We start from the raw sequence: 24,491 nt of genomic DNA, 5'->3' as shown, positions 1-24,491 counted from the left end.
AAAGTCTTGGATCCCCCACTACAGACAAAGTTGGTCTCTGTACTGCTCTTGTTGCCAAACGTTTAGCGGGCTGTAAGACAACGTAAGTCATCATAAATAATAAAACATAGTGCCCAAGATGAAGTTTAATAGACATCAGTTATAAAAAACTGCAGGAATATTTCAGGACACAGCAGCAGGGATCAGGAAATCACTCCATGAAACAGTAGAGAATTTTAGATGAAACAAACAATCATCTGGCTAAAATAGAATATTGAGTGTAAGTACGTAATTACGTTTTTGCAAGATCGGTTGCCTAAAGCCTTGAATCATAAATTACAAAGATTCCTGAATATCAAGAGAGCACACAGTGCCAAAAGTCTTATTATATCAACAGATTCCAGCATGACTTCTTAAAAATGTTTTATTACAAAGACATACACGTTATTCATTCAACTGCAATAGAGATTAAAAATATTTTGTCCTAAGACTGTGCACTTTGACCTGTTCTGCTTTATCCAAACAAGGTTGTAGGGAACAGAAAAACTTTCAGGGGAAAAAAGAAAAGTCAAAGTGACGTAGAACATTTTGAAATATTCTTGTGTTTTGCTTTACAATTGTCAAAGTAAGGATTTCTTATTCCAGAGAGCCAAGGATTATAAATGTTATTTTGTAATCATTCTCAGAAAAGTAAAATTATCACTAAAAAAAGCAGACATTACCTCTTTAAGGCTCCAACTGAAAGGGTAAATACCAGAAAAAGAAAGAAGCAATCCACTGAATTAACACATTTAAACTTTAAATAAACCAGTTCCACCAAGGAAGAGACATTCTTCCTAATCTCTCAAGAAGATAACTTCAAACTTCAGTAACAACCTGCTCACCAGTCCTCCTTCTTCTTTTGGCTGCTCCCGTTAGGGGTCGCCACAGCAGATCAACTGTTTCCATTTCTTCCTGACCTCTGCATCTTGCTCTGTTACACCAACCACTTGCATGTCCTCTCGCACCACACCCATAAACCTTATCTTAGGCCTTCCTCTTTTCCTGTTACCTGGTAGCTTCATCCTTAGCATCTTTTTTTTCCCAATATACTCTGCATCCCTCCTCAGCACCATGTCCAAACCAATGTAATCTTGCCTCTCTGGCTTTGTCTCCAAACCTTCCAACCTGGGCTGACCCTCTAATATACTTATTCCTAATCCTGTCCATCCTCATCACAACCAGAGATGAGCAGTTTGGATTCAGATCCGGATGCAGCCCAACAGACCCAATGTTTACAGTGAGACAAATAGTTGAGAAGAAGCTAGAGATGAGGAAAGAGTCCAGCTGGGCATTCCTAGACTTGGAGAAACCATATGACAAGGTCCCCTTAACATCTTCAACTCTGCCACGCCAAGCTCTGACTCCTGCCTTTTCGTCAATGCCACCGTCTCCAACCCATATAACATAGATGGTCTCACTACCCTCTTGTAGACCTTCCCTTTCACTCTTACTGGTACTCGTCTGTCACAAATCACTCCTGACACTCTTCTCCACCCACTCCATCCTGCCTGTACTCTCTTCTTCACCTCTCTTCCACACTCACCATTACTCTGAACTGTTGATCCCAAGTACTTAAACTCATCCACCTTCGCCACCTCTACTCCCTGCATCCTCACCATTCCTCTGTCCTCCCTCTCATTCACACAGATATATTCTGTCTTAGTCCTGCTGACCTTCATTCCTCTCCTGTCTAGAGCATATCTCCACCTCTCCAGGGTCTCCTCCACCTGTTCCCTACTCTCACTACAGATCACAATGTCATCTGCAAACATCATAGTCCACGGGGACTCCTGTCTGATCTCGCACCAGTCCACAGGGCATCAAAGGCAGATGTAAGGAGTACTTCCAGCAGCTTCTGACTGAAGAAAACCCCACAGAAGCTGTACTGCACTAGACACAGCCTACAATGAAAGAAGAAGAGGAGCCCACCCTAGAAGAAGTAAGGACAGCACTAAAGAAAATGAAGGCAGGGAAAGCAGCAGGGTCACACGAGGTCACTGCAGATATGATAACGATGCTGGTGAGATGGGGAGAAATGGCTCCTGAGGGTACTATAGCAGTGTGGAGAGAAAGGCGTATCCCAGATGACTGGAGAATAAGCATACTCTTGCCAGTGCTCAAGAACAAAGGGGACATTTACAACTGCGGGCAGTATAGAGGTGTGCAACTCCTGTCACATTGCATGAACGTTCTGAAGAGGCTGATTGATAAATAAATATGCAGAGAAGTGGAAGGTAAGATGGGAGATGAGCAGTTTGGATTCAGATCCGGATGCAGCCCAACAGACCCAATGTTTGCATTGAGACAGATAGTTGAGAAGAAGCTAGGGATGAGGAAAGAGTCCAGCTGGGCATTCCTAGACTTGGAGAAACCATATGACAAGGTCCCAAGAAAGCTGATTTGGGCAGTCCAGCTGTGGCTCAAAGTCCCAAACACATTAGCAGAATTAGTGCAAGCTATGTACAAGAACCCACTGATTCATTTATGAACAGCGTTCATTCTCACAGAGCAGTTCCCAGTGGGAGTGGGTGTGCATCAGGGTTCAGCTCTGAGTCCACTGCTGTTCATACTAGTGATGGACTACATTAGCAAACAGGTCAGAGGGGACAGATCAACAAAGTTGCTGTATGCAGACAATGTGGAATTACAGGCATACTCTGAGCTAGAACTTCAGAAGAGGACAAGGGAATGGAATGCAAAACTGAAAGCACAAGGGTTGAAATTGAATACAGATAAGACAGTTGTAATGGCAGCATATGGGGGAAATCAGAAGAAGCTGAGAACTGAGGTAGAAGGGAAAGCAGTGAAACAGGTTAACAGCTTTCTAGCTTCAAGTATCTGGAAGGGGTGGTTGAGGAGAAAGGAAGTCTGAATTAGGAGGTCAAAGCTAGAACCAGAAGGGTTGCAACCAACTAGCATAGAGTGTCAGGCATAGTGTATGACAGAAGAACGTAAAGAAACTGAACAGTAAGGTGTATGAAATGGTGGTGTAACCAGTACTACTGTATACCTGGGCAGTAAAGGCAGAGCAGTTGATGATGCTAGAAGTAATGGAGATGAAGTGCTTGAGAAGGGTGGTAGAATGCACATTGTGGGACAGACGAAGACATGAGGAGATAAGAGCAGAAGCCAAAGTAGCGCCAGTCACAGAAAAGGTCAAAGAGAACAGGTTATGGTGGTTTGAGCACATGTGCAGGAAAGTAGAACTCAATCTGGTGAAGAAGATTTGGGACAGACAGAAAAAAGCTAAGAAGAAATGAGTGCATCCAGCAAAGAGGTGGATTGTGTGAGATAAGATCTACAAAAATCAGGAGTAAGTGTCAAAGAAGGCAAGAGTGCGGCATTGAACTGAGAGAGATGGCGACAGTTGACATGACACCCCGACCGCATACAGAAAATGGGTAAAAGGGAATTAATAATGATGACATTGGCAGAGACAATAGTTCATAGTATTGTTTTGGTAGAGAAGTGTTTTGGGGTGAGGAGTAGTAATTCTTTAATAAATGCTGTTTTTTTTTAGCATATCACAGATCTGCTCCAAGCAGTTTGTATTATGTGGATAGAAAAACTGATCTGACATAATTTGACACTGTGGTTATGTGATGCAAGGATATTTGGAATTACTAGAATTACTATTATTATTAGTATTATTATTATTAGAATTACTAGAGATATATGGACTGAATATCTTCCACACAGAGAAGTTTCTTACACTGTTTTGATATTTGGAATTACCCGACAGCTGAATAACAAAGCTATTTGTATAGTATGTTGCCTCTCTTTCAGTTTAAAATACAACACTCGGGTAAAAATAGCATTTTAAGCTCCATTTGATTATGTAGATTAGCATTCCTTTCTGCATGCAAAAAAATATATACTGTGTAATTAGTTGTAAATGGAAATGCTGACTTTTCAGACCCACTATAACCGTCTCAACTATGGCATAGGCTCAAGTAACTTCAGGAATGTCAGACTCTCGGCCTGGCATGACAGTGTATTGCTACGTATTCAGTTTATTTTCAATACTTACTACGTTTTCATAATCACTGTGGCCACTATGACTCTTAGTTGGTCATTATGTCATGTAAACATGATAATAGTGCCTCTAAGTACTGCTTTTTCATTAGAGAAACACTCACGTTTGATTTGTTAGGTCAAGTATAATTTCTGTACTTGTTTGTTTGCTTTTTTTGTTAACCCTGTAAGTGGGCTAGCCCAAAGGCCTTTTCCATCCATGGCCTGATCTCAGAGAGCAACAACAGAAAATCTTAGTAACAGATGTAGAGATACATACAACTGATATAATGCATAATATTCAAATAATGCAATACAGTATTTAGCAACCTAGCTATACAAATGCAAAAGTTTGATGATAAAAGACACACTGAATATTTAATATTTAAAAATGTGTCATAGAAATATTGCAATTTTTAATTTTTAACACTGTTAATCAGAATCGTTGAAACATTTACAGCTATTTTTAGCAAAGAGGTGCTCCATTATTTTTTGTAAATTTAGGTTGCCCCTTTGTCAGGCCCATTTGCTAGGTTATTCCAATAGGTGGGTGCAATATTAAAAATGCTCTTTCTCTGTATCCAGAATTGGAAGGGGAACCTTTTATGTGAGACTAAAACAATTGGTCTTGAGTATCATCTGACCCACTGGATACTTAGTGTTGCAAAGAAGTGAATTCATGTACTAGAAGAACTCAGCAAAAAACAAGTGTGTTTTTTCATGGCATGAAATCTGTATGCTATAACTGAAACCTTTTCCTGTAGATGCCATTTCCATCCCAGTCCCTAATCACGGCTCTTAAAAAGTTGCAGTTAGAGAGCAGGAAAAAATAAAAACCGAACTGATGCAAGTAACTACAGCAGTTGGAAAAAATGTGTGTCTGTGTGTGTGTGTGTGTGTGTGTGTGTGTGCGGGTGTGCGGGTGTGCGTGTGTGTGTGTGTGTGTGTGTGTCTGCGTGTGCACACATGTGTGTATTCTCTGAGTTGTGTATCTGTGCTACATTTTACATGTATGTGAGTCAGCAGAGGCACGAGGCAAAGGAAGCAGCTCCCCCATTGCAAGGTGTTAGGAGGCATGTTATTGGGGTAATAGTGTAGTACCAGCATACAGACATGAATGCTGAAACTTTATTAGAAGTTATGGCTAAAGTGATGAAGCCATTTGTGTGTGGTATTATAACTATAACAAGCTACTTGTTACATTTATAGCAAATGTTTGGCCTTCAAATTGTAGAGGATGTTTTTCTGGCCCACAACCTAGAGCTGAACAAGGCAAAAGATGGGGAACTGCTCAAGGCACCAGATAATGTACCTATGGTTCTGTGAGTCAGAGTGAGTGAGTGTGTCCCTGTGAGTGTATGTGTGTAAGCATTATTAATATATTTTGGATATAGAACACTTTCTCCAATAACTATTATCCATCCATCCATCCATCCATCCACAACCCATTTATCCCATTTTTTTCACATGGATTCTGGGTGCCACTTCAACAATGACAATCATCTAGAGTTAAGGCTCACAATGCTGGGTGTCTAGCCCTGACTCGAGAGTCACACGCGCACTCACACCTATAGCTGATTCAGTAAGCATGCACTAACTCTGAAAGGTTAGGTGGAGGAATTGTCTTACATCAAAAAATATCCCCAGTCTGTGACACAGAGGGATAACATCCTGACTGTGTCAACGAAGACCTGAGTTTCAGAAGTGGCTCAGTCACTGGAAATGCAAGGAAGAGCAGCATGGGTAATGGGCAGCTGCAGGTCACCCATCCTGTTGGGAAATGGGCAGCTGCAGGTCACCCATCCTGTTGGGAAATGGGCGGCTGCAGGTCACCCATCCTGTTGGGAAATGGGCGGCTGCAGGTCATTCATCCTGTTGGGAAATGAGTGGCTGCAGGTTATCCATCCTGTTGGGAAAGGAGCGGCTGCAGGTCACCCATCCTGTTGGGAAAGGAGCGGCTGCAGGTCACCCATCCTGTTGGGAAAGGAGCGGCTGCAGGTCACCCATCCTGTTGGGAAAGGAGCGGCTGCAGGTCACCCATCCTGTTGGGAAAGGAGCGGCTGCAGGTCACCCATCCTGTTGAGAAATGGGCAGCTGCAGGTCACCCATCCTGTTGGGAAATGGACAGCTGCAGGTCACCCATCTTGTTGGGAAATGGGCAGCTGCAGGTCACCCATCCTGTTGGGAAATGGGCAGCTGCAGGTCATTCGTCCTGTTGGAAAAGGAGCGGCTGCAGGTCACCCATCCTGTTGGGAAAGGAGCGGCTGCAGGTCACCCATCCTGTTGGGAAATGGGCAGCTGCAGGTCATCCATCCTGTTGGGAAATGGGCAGCTGCAGGTCACTCATCCTGTTGGGAAATGGGCGGCTGCAGGTCACCCATCCTGTCGGGAAATGAGTGGCTGCAGGTCACCCATCCTGTTGGGAAAGGAGCGGCTGCAGGTCACCCATCCTGTTGGGAAAGGAGCAGCTGCAGGTCATCCATCCTGTTGGGAAATGAGCAGCCGCAGGTCATCCATCCTGTCGGTGGGATGTTGTGGCTCATACATAGCTATTCTACCACTCCAGTGCTTATGACAGAGGCCTGGAGTATGGAAAGTGAGTACCAGTATCAGGTGTGTGCTGTGGTTACCCAAGTTGTTGACTGTAGCCTCTGTCTTTACAAGTGTGTGAATGCACATGCATAGATATCAGGGCATTGGCAGTCTCTGAGGTGATGCAGGTGCATATTTGACCACCAGGGGATTGGGTAGCAGTGCATTTCAGATATGCCCCCACTGCTTATATCCTAATTGATGTGAGCATCTTGGGAGGAGTTATGCAGCACATAGTTCCCCGTCCAGTGATAGGCAATATAACTTGTCATGGGGCCTCAGTCTGGAGGCAAGCCAGACTTACCTAGGAGGAAGATGAAGGTGTGCCTTCCTACAGGAGCATAGAAGAAGGACCTGGTGTGAGCAGAGGCACAAAGAACCTTCATAGCTGCCTGAATGACGCCTTCCTCTGGACAGCTTGCCCCATGTTGTACTGAGTATGACATGAGTACAGGGATAAATGGGTTAAGTCTCATGAGGAAAGGGTTAATCATTAGCAGGCACATGGCTAAAAATCATAAAGAAAAATATATATGCTAATAATAAAACAAATAAAATAGCAATTAAAGACTACTTCCATAAATCTTGGTAATGTGCCTGCCATGTCCCAACTTACGTTGCCCTCCACTACCACAGAGCGCTGCCTTGTTTTTCTACTACCCTAGTAGTCCTTCACCAAGCTCCCTGCCTGTTCTCTTTTCTGTCCACCTTTTACTCCATATAGTGCTTCTTCTGTTTTCTTTTACTCTGTACTGGCTGTAATCATATACCTTAATCTCTTACCTCATATACTCACTTCGATTTTTCTTCGTTAATGCACCTATAACTGATCATACTTTGTTATTTATAAAAATGTATGTATATTCCCATTAGCCTGTTTTATCCCTAATGATAAATCTCTGATTTAATTGTACTTTTCTTATTTTTTATTGAATGTGTTTCTTATGTAAAACTGATTCTAGTTATGTACAGTTTACATTAGATGTACATTGTTTTATTTTCTTTCTCCTTAAATAACTATGTTAACGTTTAGTAATTTAATCTTGGGGCCTTTCTCCTCAGGACTCTGCTGAAAACGGGCTTTGCCCAGTCAGGCCAACCCAGTTAATAAGTGTCAAATAAATAAAATAAAATAATGACTTAATAGAGAGCCCATTTTCTGTGAGCATTAATGCCCTCCAGGGTGGGCAACATGGGGAAATAATGGACCTTCCAGGGGTGAAAAAGTCCTTTTCCTGCAGCATCAGGCTTCACAGCACCCCTGGGCAGTCTGTTATTTCCCTTCTGAGGCCCACCCTGTCAGGCATTGTTGTTTGCTTACTTTCTCATCAGTGTTCTAAAAATACAGATACAGGTTTTGTCTTTTTCTTTGGAAGAGACTGATGGGCATTTATTTATGTTGAATGACTAGTTTGAACCAAAAGGTTGGACACATACCTCTCAACCTCTTAGAGCAAGAAATCTGGACAAAGCCATAAGTAAAGGTGGTACAAAGGCCTCAAAATAGGGAGTTTTAAATATTGCTCTTATAAACATAGAAAGTTGATAAAATAACAGGTTTTACATTAGCATGAATTTTCTGAAGAGTATGAAGTCTGAAACTCAAATGTCTGTTTATTTTCTGTCTTCAATCTTTAATGAATTGCCACTAATTTGCCAGAAAACACATTTTTATGAAAAATGAGGCAAAAATCTGGACATTCTGCGAAAAACTGTACAGTTGAGAGGTAGGTGCCTTGTATTGTTAGAGAAAGCCAATTAGTTTTTACAAGAAGAGTTCATATGTGCATGTGTATGACAGTCAAGGAAGAGAAAATCATAAGTGTTAAACAGGAAGGTGGATCTCGATGTGACCGCATATGTGTTTGTAATAAAAAGGACTGTACGCTGGTGAGTACAAATATCGTGAGTGTTGACGACACAAAAGATTGTATTTAGGGACTTTTGGAAATTGGAGTGTCGTGTGGCTTACACATAGGGAAAGTGAAATGGAATATTCCAGCTTATGCATAAGAATGTTACTGGTGTTTGACATGTGGATTGATGATTAGAGTAGACAGTAATCCTATAAAAAAGTTCTGGATTGTTTTAAAATGAGATTAACTGTGTCATCACTGTGAGATAGAAAAAAGAGACGTGGGTCCTTTAAAACACCTAGATTTTTACATGTGTTAGTAGAAGAGGTGGATTAGCCCCTGGGTCAGTGAGAATGACTGAAAGGCTAAATGTAACTCTTACAGCAGTACCAAATAGGGGTTCCTGTAGTAATTCCAAGGATCTCATCTGTGATCCCCAGAATTATGAGACTCAATTCAAGAATGCTGAGTGCACATTAAATCAGAAGTTGTGGCATCTCCAAGCATTACCCCTACTCCAGGGTACAGCAGTGCTGGACTTAGTGTGGGCAGTTAGCAGGGATATGAGATTGCAACCCCCCGTCCCCCCCACACACACCATCCAGCAAGCAGTGATAAAGCCCTTTTGCAAAAATGTTTTAATATTATAGATCCAATTTCCAAAGCTTATAGGCGGTGGAATTGCAGTTCAATTTTCAAAGTTTCGGGATTGCAGAGTTGTGTCACATGGTTATGGATAGCCAGCAAAGGCTATGTTTTTGTATTAAGGCAACAGCTGTAAGTCTGTGGTAACACAACCAGTAAAACAGTTTGTAAAGTCTTCCTGTAAGAGAGAGAGACTGTAAAGTTGAAGAGTTATTTGAGCCTCTAAGAATGAAGGTACCAGCTGCACAGAGGATAATTTTGGGTCAGACATTCTGCAAGAAGGTTGACAGTAAATAGTAAGAAAAGAAATATACCGAGAATAGAACTCTTTGGATCTCCAAACTGAAACGTGGCTGTAGAACAAAGAGTATTGTTGATTTGTTGAGTATTAGATAACCCAATTTTAGAGTCTTAGGCAAGAAATAAACTGAAAGAATCAGAAACTTTTCAAGGTCAAAAAATGGAGTGTGTTGTTAAAGCCTTTATCAATATTACCATAAATAAAATTGGTATACTGTAAGAAAATGGAGGTCATGTTTATTAGGCTTCAGAATACTTTTTCTTGGAAGAAACCAAAACAATTCTTTCTTAAAAAATGCTTTTCTACACTTTTTGACTGATGGAAGCAGGCTGGTTCTAGAAATATGGCTGTTGCAAATTCCCTGTGCACAAAGAGAATACGTGCCAGGCACACAACTTCAGTAACCAAATGCACAGGGGAAAATAATGCCCATGGTATCCAAGGCAACATGAGACAGCAGGCAGTATGGCAGTTATCAACAGCAGGAGCCAGTGGGCATGTCAGCAGCAGTAAAATGCAATGCACAATGGGCAATGCCTTTATAATTGGCATGTGTGGACCACTACCCCTTCACAGTGTCTAAAGAACATTACCTTAATGCATACTGGAGCATAAATGTGACTACAGTAGCATGCAAGGTTTCCTCCATGCTGTAGCACGCTTCCACATGCTGCAGTTACATTAGCATGTACTGTACACTGAGCGCAAAACTCATTACTTCTTCTGCCACCATGCACTTGGTTATTATAGCTGTGAGCATCGTACCGTATTCTTCTCTTTGCTCACAGGGAATTCACAGCAACCATATTTCTCCGCAGCTGAATGTTATTTCAGCTATGTGTCCCCAACCAAATATACCACAGGGAACTGCCTCAGTGCCTAAGCACCTGAACTCCTGTATAAGACTTACTACAAAAGAACTCTTGGAGCAAACTGGCACAAGTGTGTCACTTAAGAGGAAGATTGTTATAATCAGGTTCAGGCCCCAAGGCTTCTAAGGGAAAGAAGTTCTTGGTAAATGCACTTAAAAGGCAAGGACGATGTGCTGTCTCCTTTTGTCATTAGACAAGTAAAATGTGTTAGAATCTTCAGGCCTAATATAGCTTACATCAGCTACATTGTAGTAATTTTGGATATTGTAAAGGAGCATTCACAAGGTCAACAGAAAAACAAAATATAAACACCACAGATTCTGATGAGGTTAACTTGCAAATATTAAATTCGAGCAATTCTCTGCCACCTGAAACACTGGTATTTTTAAACTTCCCTCTGGCAGTGAAATCCACATTTTCTGCATTTCTGAAAAAGGCTGGCCTGCTTTCTTTAAGGTTATTGCTTGCATACATCTTACAAAGAACCAAGCCGCGGTGGTGCAGCAATAGCGTTTTTGCCTCACAGCAAGAGGTTTTCCCATTTGATTCTCGGCTGGTTCGTCTTCTGTGTGGAGTCTACATGTCCTCCATGTGGTTGAGAGGCTTTCGAACTACATGCATGAATGGGCATGCCTTCTTTGAAGGCTGGGTGTCGGGCTGGCACCTTGGCACCATAAAAATCTAATGCCAATCATTAGCGGACCGGAGTTCCACTGTGGTGACCCCTAACTGGGAAAAGCCAAAAGAAGAAGAACAACATCTTGCAAAGAACCAGCGTAATGAAGCATGGTGTCTGTGTTCTCATAACTTCCACTTGCTCTGCTCCATCTGTTTTCAGCTAGCAGTTCTAATGAAACCAAACCAGTTGTGTCTTTTATTTTTGTATACATTTAACATCAAAATCTTCCAAGCCTCTGCTTGTCTGGATCCTAGGTCAGTGCTGTCCAAATGATTCTCTTTCAGAAGCTGTGTCTTTAAAAACCTGTACATAACAGGACTTCCACTCCTTCCTCTGCAGTCCAGGATCTCTAAGGAACTCACTCCTGTCACCTACTGGAATGATAAGACAGTCTCCTCACTGTCCTGGTCAAATTTCCTCTAGTCAATATAAATAACATCAGGTGTTTACCCTGAAAAAAATGTTGTGAATGTAAGTTGTAAATAAATGCCTCGAAATTGAGCAGGCAAACATACAGTCTGTAACCTGATTAACCTTTTCAGTACTGCAATTTGCAGTCAGAAGAACAGCTGCACAACAGATTTGATGAAGCAATGTAAGTTTTATTTTGTTGTTTTTGTTTTATCAAGGACGTTTTGTAAGAGGGAATCAATTCTCAAAACAGGTACATATAAGTTCAGGAGGTACAGGGCCATCCTACAGAGAAAAGGAAATATTTCTAGAAATGGCAGTCTCAGACTTAGTGTAAATAAGGCCAGATTTTCGGCCATTCGGTCTGCACATTACAGGACTTGGCATTCCAAGTCTTGACCTTTCAAATGGTTGCCCTGTCTAGTTATGTAGGCAAAGATGCATGCATGATAAACAAGGGAATGAAAAAGAAAAAGCAATCTGCTAAAAGAACACTGTACACTAAAAACAGGCTAAAGAAAAAGAAAAAGCAATCTGCTAAAAGAACACTGTACACTAAAAACAGGCTAAAGAAAAAGAAAAAGCAATCTGCTAAAAGAATACTGTACACTAAAAACAGGCTAAAGAAAAAATGCATAAGACTAGTATTTCAAAGCATTTTGCTGTGTCACTGCATCATATAATATGTAACCTTCCAAGATTCACAGGTACTCAGGGACAAGATATCACCTGCATTTCACCTTGTGGTACAACTGAGACATTTTGGCAAACAGCTGTGTCACAGCTTTGAATGTTTAAAATGGCCTGGAGTGTTGCCAGGTTAGACCTTGTGTGGTTGAAGGTTAGAATAATGGTTAAGGTGTCTGCCTTAGAGACACAATGTACTGGGTTTGAGTCCCACCTTTTGACAGCTTATCAGCGCTACTCTTAAAAAGGTACCCTGTGTTCATTAGCCTAGAAATTACCTGTATTACTGTGTATCGCCCCAGGTAAGTTGCTCTGCATTTTAATTCAGTATGTTGCGAAGTTTCCACCCACAACTCTGTGCAGTTTCAACATTTCCCCCATAACTAGTTTCTGCGTTTCTACCCACAACTCTGTGCAGTTTCAACATTACCCCACAACTAGTTTCTATGTTTCTACCCACAACTCTGTGCAGTTTCAACATTCCCCCATAACTAGTTTCTACGTTTCTACTCACAACTTTGTGCAGTTTCGACTTAGCTGACTAAGTAGTGCTTTTTACTCCCAGGAGTCATATACTCAGTGATAACAGACACAAAAGAGACAACTGAAACTCCAGCAAAGAAATTCATGGAGGAACTGAAAACAGAAAACTATAAGCAGCTACTTAGATGCAGTAGTGTTTACCCAATATTTCAAAACAAAGTGACACTAGCATAGGCTAGGGAACCTACAGGAAGACAGCTAATATTTTGGTAAGACTTGTAAATGCCTAATGTTGCTTAAGTGTCTTTACTTGCATCAGTTGTCCCTTTTATCACCCCCCCCCTTGCTCAGTGTAGTTATTCTGCTCATGTGCTAAATGTGCTTCCTCATGCTTAGAAGGATCCACGGAAGGACCATCAGGTAAAAAAGAAAAATGATTTACTATTAACAAATGATGATTCACACACGAATAGATAAAGGTATGGGTTTCCAGGGATGTAGAATATATTGTCTTTCATTTTTTTTCTGTGCCCTAAAATGTAACTAATTGCTTATGCAATTTTCAAAATATAACACAACAATGTCATTTCCATTTTGCAAGATCACAAGGTTTGTTACTAACTAAAACAAATCTAGATAGTGAAGACATTTTATACCGGGAATATGAGAACTGTATCCCTTTTTCAAAGAACAAAGTGTATGCAAAATATGTTTCTTCAGTAAGCATTAGAGTCAGAAACTTTCAGAATACAGAGTCACAAATCATGCCGCACACCTACAATGCAAGCAAAGATCAAAATTATCTGCCTTGGCTGGTTCTGAAACAGTGGATTTATTTACTTAATTTTATTTTTGACAACTTTATCATCCAAATGGGCCAGGCCCATCTTCAGTACAGGTCAGGACAGAAAAGCTACTACACAGAACATCATCTAGAAATATGCAACGGTAGTAGACTATAGCAATCAGGAGTAGTAAACCAATAGCACAGTAAAAAAATCAAATTACTTTAATCAAGGTATGCTAACCCATGGGAGTAACATCCAGGGGCTCGTTGGGTAAGTCAGGAGTTACAATACATCCAAACAAGTGGGCCATTACAGCACATGGAGAAATGGCAAACTTTAACCCTATCTACATCACTGTCCCTTGTTTTGTTGAAAGCACATATGCAAATCAGTACTAGATAAATAAGAAGTACAAATGCTTAATCAACAGGTGTTTGCATAAACTGGAGCATAAAATATGTTATAGTAGTACTGTCCCCAAGCAAAGTCATGATTGGACTGCGACCTCCACTCCACCCCACCCCAAAAATGCATAGAATCATCAACCTTTATTTAAAATATCAAAAAAAAAAACAATATTCTGGTAGCTCATCATTCCTTCACATTTTATTGTGCTTGGTCAGTCTACACTAATGACCAGACAGAACCATAGCCACGGTTAATCGCCACACTACCCATCGCTGTCAGTCCCCAAAAAGTGCATTCAGATTTCTCAGATAGTCCCTTGTAGTTTAAATACCCCCATCCAGTCATACCCGATACCCTAAAAAGTCATCACCATTAAACGTAAGCAAATCTAGCCCATAATTATTACATCTCTCCTTACATTACCAGAGCGAGCTGTCACAAGATTTCTGTAGGAACAGGCACATTTTACTCAAAAGAAAGATTTTGACTCTGTTTTGAATACCCTGGTTAACAATTTCATGTAACAAATTATATAAAAAACAGAACTACAGAGGTGGTTAGGAGCAGCCTTAAAATGCAGATGCAAGAATTTAATAGCACCATTTTTTTTTATTAAATACTTGAATAAAATGTATTCACTTTGATACAAAAAGGAAACATATGAACAATACTGTTCTCTTTGCCACTGGAGAATGTGTGAAAATAATTTCAATATACATACTTCATGGTACTATAGCCATCCTCCACAACAAGTCTGTGTGTGATCACTATTATTTATTTGTTGATATATTTATTTGGATTTGCATTTACATTTATTTGGTTAGTCCGATTGGGCCATGGAAGACCCGTTTTCAAAGCTGGCTTGGGGAGAAAAGCTTCACATTTACATGCTACAAAATAGAAAGAGTACATTCGTTTATATCATAAAACACTAATTTCAAACATAGGAATTCATCTTAAAACAGATTAACAGTTAACTAGATGTTAACAATTACAAAATAACACAGAAAAACATTTTACAAGAGCTTAACTGAACAGTGGAATTAAATATCAAATGTATTGAAAAAGTGAGTTTATTGTTCAGTAAATGGGCTTTAAGTTTTTTTTCTTGAATTATTAGTATCTGCTAATTTGTCTTAAGATGTTTGGGAGGGACGAACAATGGGCACACCATTCTTAGAAGCCTGTAACGTAACAGAAGGTAACTCTAAATTACCGTCATTTACAGCGTTAAGGTGGACGGTAGAATTTCTGACTGCCTTCATTCAGAAAGCTCCCAGTTTTTTTTCAGCGTGATGCCTGTGTGAAACATCTAAGAGATAGTCCCAGGTTAATACCATTACAGGCAAAACCTCAATGAACAGTTCTGACTTTGGAAAGAAAGTCATGAAATATATAAATATATATATATATATATATATATATATATATATATATATATATATATATTTTTTTTTTTTTTTTTTTTTGCAAAAACAGACACAGAAAAGCTATGCATCTGAGATTAGATTTTCATGCATAGCAACTGCACTTGTTAAATGATTGACTGCCTGATCAGTTTATTTTTTATTTATTTATGTATGTATGCATGTATTTATTTATTGATTAATTGACTTGCAATACGTCTAGTGGAATATGTATACACTTCTTGGTGTTTTCACATTTTCTTTTGTGTAAGTGCTGTGGTAGCCCTTCATTTTCACCAGCACAGAGTGCTAATTTGTGTAGAGAAATCCCAAACTATCCTTGTCCTTGCACAATAAAGCTCCTGTGGGAAAAGAGAGGGTTTCAGTTCCCTGTTGCTGAAAGATCCTCATCTTTCACCAGCAATAAATGCATCACAATGTAGGGAACCTGCACTGTCCGTCCACCACACTCTACCCATCCCTGTCGGTAAACAAAGGGCTTCAGTCCCTATTACTGTCCATCCCTAACCTTTCACCATCAACAAATACATCACAGTTTGGGGAAGAGCACACTGCCATTGTCCCACACTTACCCATCTCTGTGGGAAAACAAATGGCTTCAGTCACCACTGTTGTCAGTCCCTAACCTTTCACTAATACTAAATATATTACACTTTCAAGAAAAGTGCACCAGCATTGTCCAATACTGTACCCATCCCTGTCTGTAAACAAAGAGCTTTAGTCACCATGTTGTCAGTCCCTAACCTTTCAGCAGTACTAAATATATCACACTTTCAGGAATAATGCACCAACATTGTCCAATACTGTACCCATCCCTGTCTGTAAACAAAGAGCTTCAGTCTCCATTGCTATCACTCCCTCACCTTTCACCAACACTAAATTGGTCACAGTGTGGGAAAGCCTGCAGTGACCATAACCCACGCTCCATTTGGTACTGTGGCTAAACAGAGCACTTTGGTCCCTGGTGCTCTCTCTCTCATCCACTTTTCACCAGAAGAATTTCTATTATGGAAGCCTGAACAATGTTTCTTCTGCACAAAACCTGTCCTCTGTAAACTCTGCAGTGTTTCTGGCTTTCACAAATACCACAGCTGCATGAAAATTGGTATTTTATAACTAATTCATGGTTTACCTGTTCCAGTCTGCAAACTCAGGTTCATACAGATTGTTTCCCTAAACTCTCTTGACTTTTCCTTTCTTATTTTTCTTTCAGCTTCCTTCACTTCTAGGAGACATCGGACCTCTCTATTCTGCCTTAGTCCTGGCTTGTTACACAGCTTCAGCCAGCATGTACACCTTGATAAGGGTAAGTTTAAACAGAATGTTGTTTTGCAGATCCAGACCCTAAAGAGCTCTGTGTTTTACAGCAGAAATTTAAAAATACAAAAGTCTGATTTTTTTTCATTGCAAAATACATACCGTGCATATATATTACGTTTCTTGCTTGATAATGTATTCTCATGATGCTTTGTTTTTCTCTGAGCCTGACAATAAGATATTTTATTTCTGGAGTAATATATTTGGGCTTGTGTACTGTAGTCTTTGATGCAAACAAAGAAAAATGAAATAAAAGATAAATGTTTCAGCGCAGACATTATATTAAGCATCAAGTATATTGTACATCTGAATTTTGGGTATGTTTGTTTCTTACCTTTCCTGCAAGCATGTTTTTTTTTTCTTTGACCCTGGCCACATGTACCTGCAGGGTAACTGCTGAGGTTTCTTGGCACATAAACGGACAGCTATCAGTCTGTACCCAAACAGCACAATAATCCTGCAAACTTATTGGGGTGTGTATACTGAAGGTGGGAGGGGCAGGCAGATCCCACAACCATCCTGGTAATGCACTACTGTTTTAGAGATGTATGGTGGTAATGATGAGGGAGGTCTGAGCAAGTCATAGGAAACAGGAAAGAATGACTATGACCGAACGTGACAGAATATGTTTGTGGGACTGGTTATCCTTCAAGCACATTCCTCAAGTACAGAACCTATGTGCGTAAGTTCAAACCCATGTCTGTAGCTGTATGACTAGGTGTGTACAGTCCTTTCTCACACAGTCCAAGGACTGACAGCTAACTGCAATATTATAGCCCAGATGCTGGAATGATGTCGGAAATGCAAGATCTGGAAAATATTACACGACACACCAGTGGTGGTTTTGGGGGATGAGAGACTGAAAACCACATGCCAAGGCAGAAGTGGATATAAAATACATGCTAAATACAAAGGTTGTATCATCATGAAATAGAAATGTGAGTTGCTTCTACTAGCATTCTTGGTTTAAACTGTTTACTAGTGATGTCACAGTTCTTTTTCATGACCTCATTACTAATAGCTATAGATATTATTATATTGCAAGCAAAGGGTTTGTAAGGTCTCTTGTAGAACAGACCTAATGGAATAAGAAAAGCAATTCTGATTTTTTATGAAAATTCATAACTTTAAGATATAAGGCAAAGGCACACAAAAAGACTATGTTGCATATCTGGGAAGCATTTTTCACCAACATGGTGAGGCCTGATTCAGTGTAAGAACTCATAGCTCATCTATGTTAAACTTACTTTAAGTAAAGCATTTTTTACCAGATTTACAAGGCCAAATGCAAAGTAATTCATTCAGCTGCACAATATGCTGGAGGGATGATTTGTGGTTTTGCTGTCTTGTATAAGACAGCACTTTAATATAAGATTTAATTCAGATATGTGGTGTAATATTCTCTTTGTAGTTAAAGCTTTTTACCAAGATGCATTTTGAGACATGTCTACCTAATTAGTAAAACATAGGAACACTTCAGTTTCACAATGGAGATTTGAGCATGATTCCTATAAAGATATGTGGTGAATTTATTCTTCAAAGGTGGTCCAAAGGTGGTCCACTGCAGAGTCAGAGATGGAACAGACCTACACCCATAAAGAGAAGCACACTAGGACGCATATAAAATTAATGAAGTGGAACATTATTTGCCATAACTTATCACAGATGTATAGAAAACGTATCATGTCATTTAAAAGGAATCTAATCTCAGCAATTCAACCTCAACACAAGACCATGCAAAGAAAAAAAACATGGTGCCTCCATTTCTTAACATAGCAAAGACTCCAGCAATTGGGAGACCAGTGAAGGGATGCACTTTTCTTTAGAAATAATGACAATTTAAATATGGAGAATCAGTGATACTTGAATTTCATATACACCTTGAAAGGAGGCGATTACTCTTAGTGAATGTTTCTGTTTCCACTCTTCATTTTCCGTTCAATTCTTATATTAATAGAATGATGATGCACAAGGCCTGTAGCCTAGTGCCTTATACCCAGAAAAGCACCTTAAAAGAAAACAACTCAGAGCTACTTATTCAATAGCCAGCCCAGGCTTCCATTTTACCATTTGTTGTTGAATATCAGTTAGTAAAAAGTGCTGTCTTTGAAGACAGTAGTATTCTTTTTAGGTATTGTAGTCACACTAACACCACCAGACGTCCCATACCACACTTCTCCGACTTCGTCTGTCATTACCAGTGGGCTACAGAGGAAAATAGAAAAAAGTGTTAATATTTTTTAAAAACACTGCAGTCTTTACAGATCAAGCATTTCTTATGTGGGGAATGAATTGATTTCTCCTAAGCCTCCTGTTTCCCCTAGTATTACAATGCTGCCATGCCATGACACCCCTATTTATTTTCAAATTACTAACAGGATTGAGAAGGGAAATAGGACATGGCAACACATACACAGGACATGTACATGTGATAGTAAGACATGTACCTGTAATAGTAAGACATGGACATCTAATAGTAAGACATGTACATGTGATAGTAAGACGTACATGTGATAGTAAGATATGTACATATAATAGTAAGACATGTACATGTAATAGTAAGATATCTACATGTAATAGTAAAACATGTACATGTGGTAGTAAGACATGTCCATGTAATAGTAAGACATGTACATGATAGTAAGACATGTACATGTGATACTCAGACATGTACATGTGATAGTAAGACATGGACATGTAATAACAGTATAGATCTTAAAGCAAAACACAAGGTGTGTATGTGTAAAAGAAGATGTTATTAAAGTCAAAAACATAGGGTGCATTAGGAATGTATATAACATTGTGTTACATTCTGGACATAGTATGTATGTATGTACTGTTGCAACTCTTTTTTTTCATTCTGAGACAATGTGTTGTAACATACCACAACTAATGTTTTTATAAATCTGAGTATGCATGTTCTGTTATATCCTTATAACCAAATACAGATCTATAAAATATCTCCTATTTTTCTATTATGTTGCCGTTCTTGTATCCTGTGTCATGTTTTCATTATGTTTCTGCTTACGAAGTATCTGCTGTCATTCTTTAAGTTACTACTATTGTATGATTTATGTGCCATATCACTGTTATTTATGCCTATGACCCAGGTTATGGCTGAAAACGGTCCTTAGACCAGTTTCTTTACCCAAGCAACAAATAATAAATAAAATAAATAATAATGAAATACTAAAAAGAACTTCATCCTGCAGTCCTGGATTTGGTTGTTTCTCAATTTCTACTTGCAAATTGCATGACTGAGCAAGTCACTGAAGCAGACAGTGCTCTAAGATTAACCCTGAAAAAGGACACCCTTGTCAAATGGGCTTACTTTTTTATTTATTTATTTTATTTAACATTTCTTGACCGGGAAAGTCCGACTAGGTTCCACAGATCCTATTTTTAGCGGAGGCCCGGGGAGAAATGCTCCAGAAGCATGTCTTTACTTGGTTAACAAATTAAAAAAATTATTTAGCACTGTTGAGACCACACCGTCTGCCTGAGGCAATTGGTAAAGCTGTGTTTTAGTTACTTTATAGAGCTCTTGCAGATCACTAAAATGTCACTCTTGTGTTGGTTTACAGTAGCAACCATATTGCTGACACATTCTATTGGCTGTGATTGCTTCTTAATGACAACTATGTATTCCATTCACTTCTGTTCCTGTTCAGTTCTACTACTAAGGACTAGCCTTCTTTCTTTGCAAATGTAACAGTGACACTGAATAGTGATGTTTTTTTAAGAGATGTTCTCTTGGAGAACTTCCTAAACCTTTAAATGACTCAGCATAAATGTGAAAGATGTCACAGCTCTGCCTCTGTACAGAATACAAAACATATCTGCAAATGCATGGCTGCTGCTCTACACATAGTCTTTGCTTTCACACTGTGAATTAATTTTACTTATCACAAGCCAAGTAACCAAAATATTAGAAAAATTCAAGTCGCAAACTGGATCAATTTGAAACAGGCTGTTATTCTTATTATTTCATATTCATAATTCAGTAGTTTTTGACCCAAAAGCTTTGCATAGTGCCCTGAATATGTTAATGTAAACACAATTTCTTCTGTGTGCTTCTGAGTTCAAATGCTTCAAATTTACCTTCAGACAAAATATTACATTCTACACCTTTGTCTACTTTAAATTTGTGTGACCTGTTAATTCAACATTTCTTGTCAGTAGTCTGGCTTGCATTCTTGTTTCATGCTGTCTGGTGCATTTTCAGACATCACCATTATCAGACTCACTTCACCTTAACAGCAACAATAAATGGCTCATTTTCATGTCTGTCTAGTGATGCACACATTCTTGTGAGCTTATGTGTCTTCCATTCTGAATCTTTAAAAAAGTGATTCTGCTTAGCACAGATATGAAATTTATTCAGAGTTAGAACAATGATTTATTTCCTGCTTATGAGCACATCTGCTACTTGAGCATTAAATTCAAATTACAGATTTATTTGGCACCTTACTGTCTCTGTTTCTTATCTCCTTTACTGTTACTGTGCATTCTCACATGGATCGTTGTAACATTAACAGGTGTTTCCTCATTTTTGCACTTTTTAGCTCATATTTCCTCACTTTATCCTTTTAACTGGAGACCTATAATTTCATTTGTTCTATGTATATCCACAGTAATTATTCAGGTCAGAAATGCTTTTTTTTCTTAGAAGCCTTTCCCTCATTTCATTATTTTGTATTCCACACACTATTTTATCTTTTATTAATGAATTATACAACTAATCAAATCCATATTCTTCGGCTCTGTTCTTCAGTTATTTAGTTAGTTAGAATTTATTAGCTAGAAGAGAGCGCGAATCGACATGGACCTTTTTTTTTCTGACTCAGCCCAGGAGAACTCTCTGATTAAGTGGCTTCCTCAGGTCAAACATTATGCAAAGGGGGTTGACGGAATCAAATCCTGGATCACAGGAAGCAACTTGTTAATAATTTATAGCCGTATTCCACTGTACTAATTGCCAGGCACATGAAATAAGCATCTATGTTATTTCTAGGACCTTATACCTTAGTAATGAAAAAATGGCAAATAGTAAGTTCCTTTTGGGGTCACAGTAATTTCTGAGCCTCTCTCTATTTGTTGCTGTTTTAACTTTTGTCTCTTCAAATAAAGTAAACCATTAAATAAGATAAAGGCATCTTTCCTAGAGATATATAAAATGTGGCACAATCTATCTTTTTGTCTCTTACACTTATAGAAAAGATTAAATCAGATTTATTGATCTAACACTTGCAGTTTTCTGTCAAGATGCACTTATAGAAAAGACTAAATCAGATTTCTTGATCTAACACTTGCAGTTTTCTGTCAAGATGCACTTATAGAAAAGACTAAATCAGATTTCTTGATCTAACACTTGCACTTTTCTGTCAAGATGCACTTATAGAAAAGACTAAATCAGATTTCTTGATCTAACACTTGCAGTTTTCTGTCAAGGTGCACTTATAGAAAAGAATAAATCAGATTTCTTGATCTAACACTTGCACTTTTCTGTCAAGATGCACTTACAGAAAAGACTAAATCAGATTTCTTGATCTAACACTTGCAGTTTTCTGTCGAGATGCACTTATAGAAAAGACTAAATCAGATTTCTTGATCTAACACTTGCAGTTTTCTGTCAAGATCCGTGGCAGCAAGAAAATCACAATGACTGCACTTACAGCATTTTTCTGATGAGAATTACATTTCTGTACTTGCAAACACATAAAATGTTCAAAACAAATATATTTCTTCTGCACGTGTAAATTTTTCACTTGTACCAAGGGATTATGTCAGGATGGTCAGTAAACAGCACAAACATGATGGATGAGCTTCTAGCCTCCATGAGATGTTTAATCAGACTGATGTCTCAGGAAGAAATGTGTAACACATAACATGCCCTTCCTGCAGCTTAAGTATTAGCATACTTAAAACTGTATACTTCCTATATTACACACCTAACCATCATTTCTTGGTGTGAACTACAAATAAATTATATATCAAGAATAAAACTGAGGAATATAGGAAGAAGAATCACATTCTCATATCAAATTCTGTCAAAAATATGTCCCTCTGAAGAATTTCAAGAGAGGTGCTAGAAGTAAAAATGAGGTACTAAGATGTATAAATTTCCTCTGGCAAGAAATAAGTAAATAATAAAAGAATAAAAACTTACAGAAACATTTCTCATTCCAGGAAACGATGCATGCCTATAACATCAAGCATTTCTTTTTGCTCAAAATCATTTTTGTTGTTGAAAGGAGTAGGAAGATCTTAAGTGAGAGACCAGCTCTGGTACTGTTTTTAGTTGAATCTAGAACAGAAGCTGCCATTAAAAAGGGATAATTAGAAGGGCATATAAAATATTCCATGATAACTATAAGAATCAATCAGAGGAGGTTAGAAACAATTGGGAAGAGAGAGACTGGATAAGCAATACACAAAGAAACAACTGGAGGATATATTTATGGTTCCTAAATATGCAACAAAGTCTAGAAGATGTAGGAAGTGTTTGTCTAGGTATTTTTATACCCCAAGCAGACTCCAAAGAATTTTTCCTCAGGTAGATTGCATATGTTAGATGTGCGATGGGGGTATATATTTTTGGGAATGTAATTAGCTGGCAAACGTTAACAGTTCCCTGCAGACCACTCTGTCAAAAATATGGTGTGAGCAAACTAGTGTTACTAAGGAAATTATTTTTTGAACTGTGATACAGGATTTGAATTGCCTAGACATAGTAAGGCCTTGCTGAGTTTAATTCTGGTGGCTGCCAAAAAGGTAATTACTAGAAAATGGAAATCAAAGTCTAAACCAACCTTATTAGAAGTAGCGGATATAGTAATAGAGATAAAAGAACTGAAAATTGTATCGTTAGAAAAGGGCAGGAACAAATTACATAGGGAAATATAGAAATTGTGGGAAAAATACATTCAGAATAATGTTTTGTAGGAGGAGTAAGGTTTAAGGGCAGGAAGGAATTGAATGAGCTGTGATTGTTTGACTGATATTGACTGTATAGAAAATTATATGTGATGTATAATGTTTGCAACTAAAAATATGTCAATATGGTTTGTTTTCATTTATGTAAATGTATGATTGCCTGTGGATAGTGCAGTGGTGTAGTGGTTAGTGCTGTCACCTCACAGCAAGAGGTTTTCTGGCTTGATTCTCAGCTGGGGTGCCTTCTGTGTGGAGTCTACATGTCTTCCCTGCATTCGTATGGACTTCCTCCAGGTGCTCTAGTTTCCTCCCACATTCCATAGACATGCAGTAGAAGGATTGAACACTCTAAATTGGCCCTTGTGTGAGTATGTGGTGCACCCTCTGAGGAGGTTTGGGTCTCTCGCTACCAACCTGATCCAGTAAAACCCGTACCTGCTATGGAAACAGTAAATGCTAAAGGGCACTTGTTGCCCAATGTGCTGAATGCATGGGAGTGAATCCAGGATGATTCCCTGTAAAGATGTTTTTGTTTAAAAAAAATGTTATTGTTTAGATGGTTTCTGACACACTGGATATCAATAAGGTATGTTCTGTTCACAGTTTACAGCATTAAGCTTCTCTCTCTTTTTTTTTTTTTTTACATTTGTTTACCAGAAAAGTCCGACTTGGAATGAAGCCAATTTTCAGTGGTGGCCTGGGGAGAAACGCTCCAATATGCATGTCTTTGAATTCTTACAACAGATGTAGCAACATTCCTTAAATGGACATGAACGTACAGTTTCAACTTGATTTAATATGCAATGTTTTTAGCAGGTCACCCTGAATTAAAATCTTTAGGTGCACACAAGACATGCCATCACATAATTTGTCATTGGTACAGTACAACACATTCACTACGAATGTTCTGCCACAAGTAATGCAAACCTCTGCTTTTCTAATCAAATTTAGTGAAAAAAAGTTTTCATTTTTGTGTAAATAAGCAAGTGTTACATCTCTGACATATCTCAGAGCCCTGTGGCCTTGTCAACATCTCTGTCCATGTGAATCTCCT

General features: G+C 38.9%; 1 protein-coding gene across 1 annotated transcript in view; it reads left to right on the top strand.

Annotated features, from left to right (window-relative positions):
* The window catches only part of LOC122814099 (large neutral amino acids transporter small subunit 4-like), a 430,411-nt gene that overhangs the window by 205,820 nt on the left and 200,100 nt on the right, over nucleotides 1-24,491 (top strand). Inside the window, exon 9 of the mRNA XM_044086716.1 lies at nucleotides 16,398-16,490. Coding sequence (XP_043942651.1) covers nucleotides 16,398-16,490 — 93 coding nt within the window. The remainder of the gene's footprint in view (nucleotides 1-16,397; nucleotides 16,491-24,491) is intronic.

Source organism: Protopterus annectens, chromosome 10.part0 (genome assembly GCF_019279795.1).
Source record: "Protopterus annectens isolate FY-2018-M chromosome 10.part0, PAN1.0, whole genome shotgun sequence".
Classification (NCBI taxonomy): Eukaryota; Metazoa; Chordata; order Ceratodontiformes; family Protopteridae; genus Protopterus; species Protopterus annectens.
This window is presented reverse-complemented; position numbering and strand designations above follow the sequence as displayed.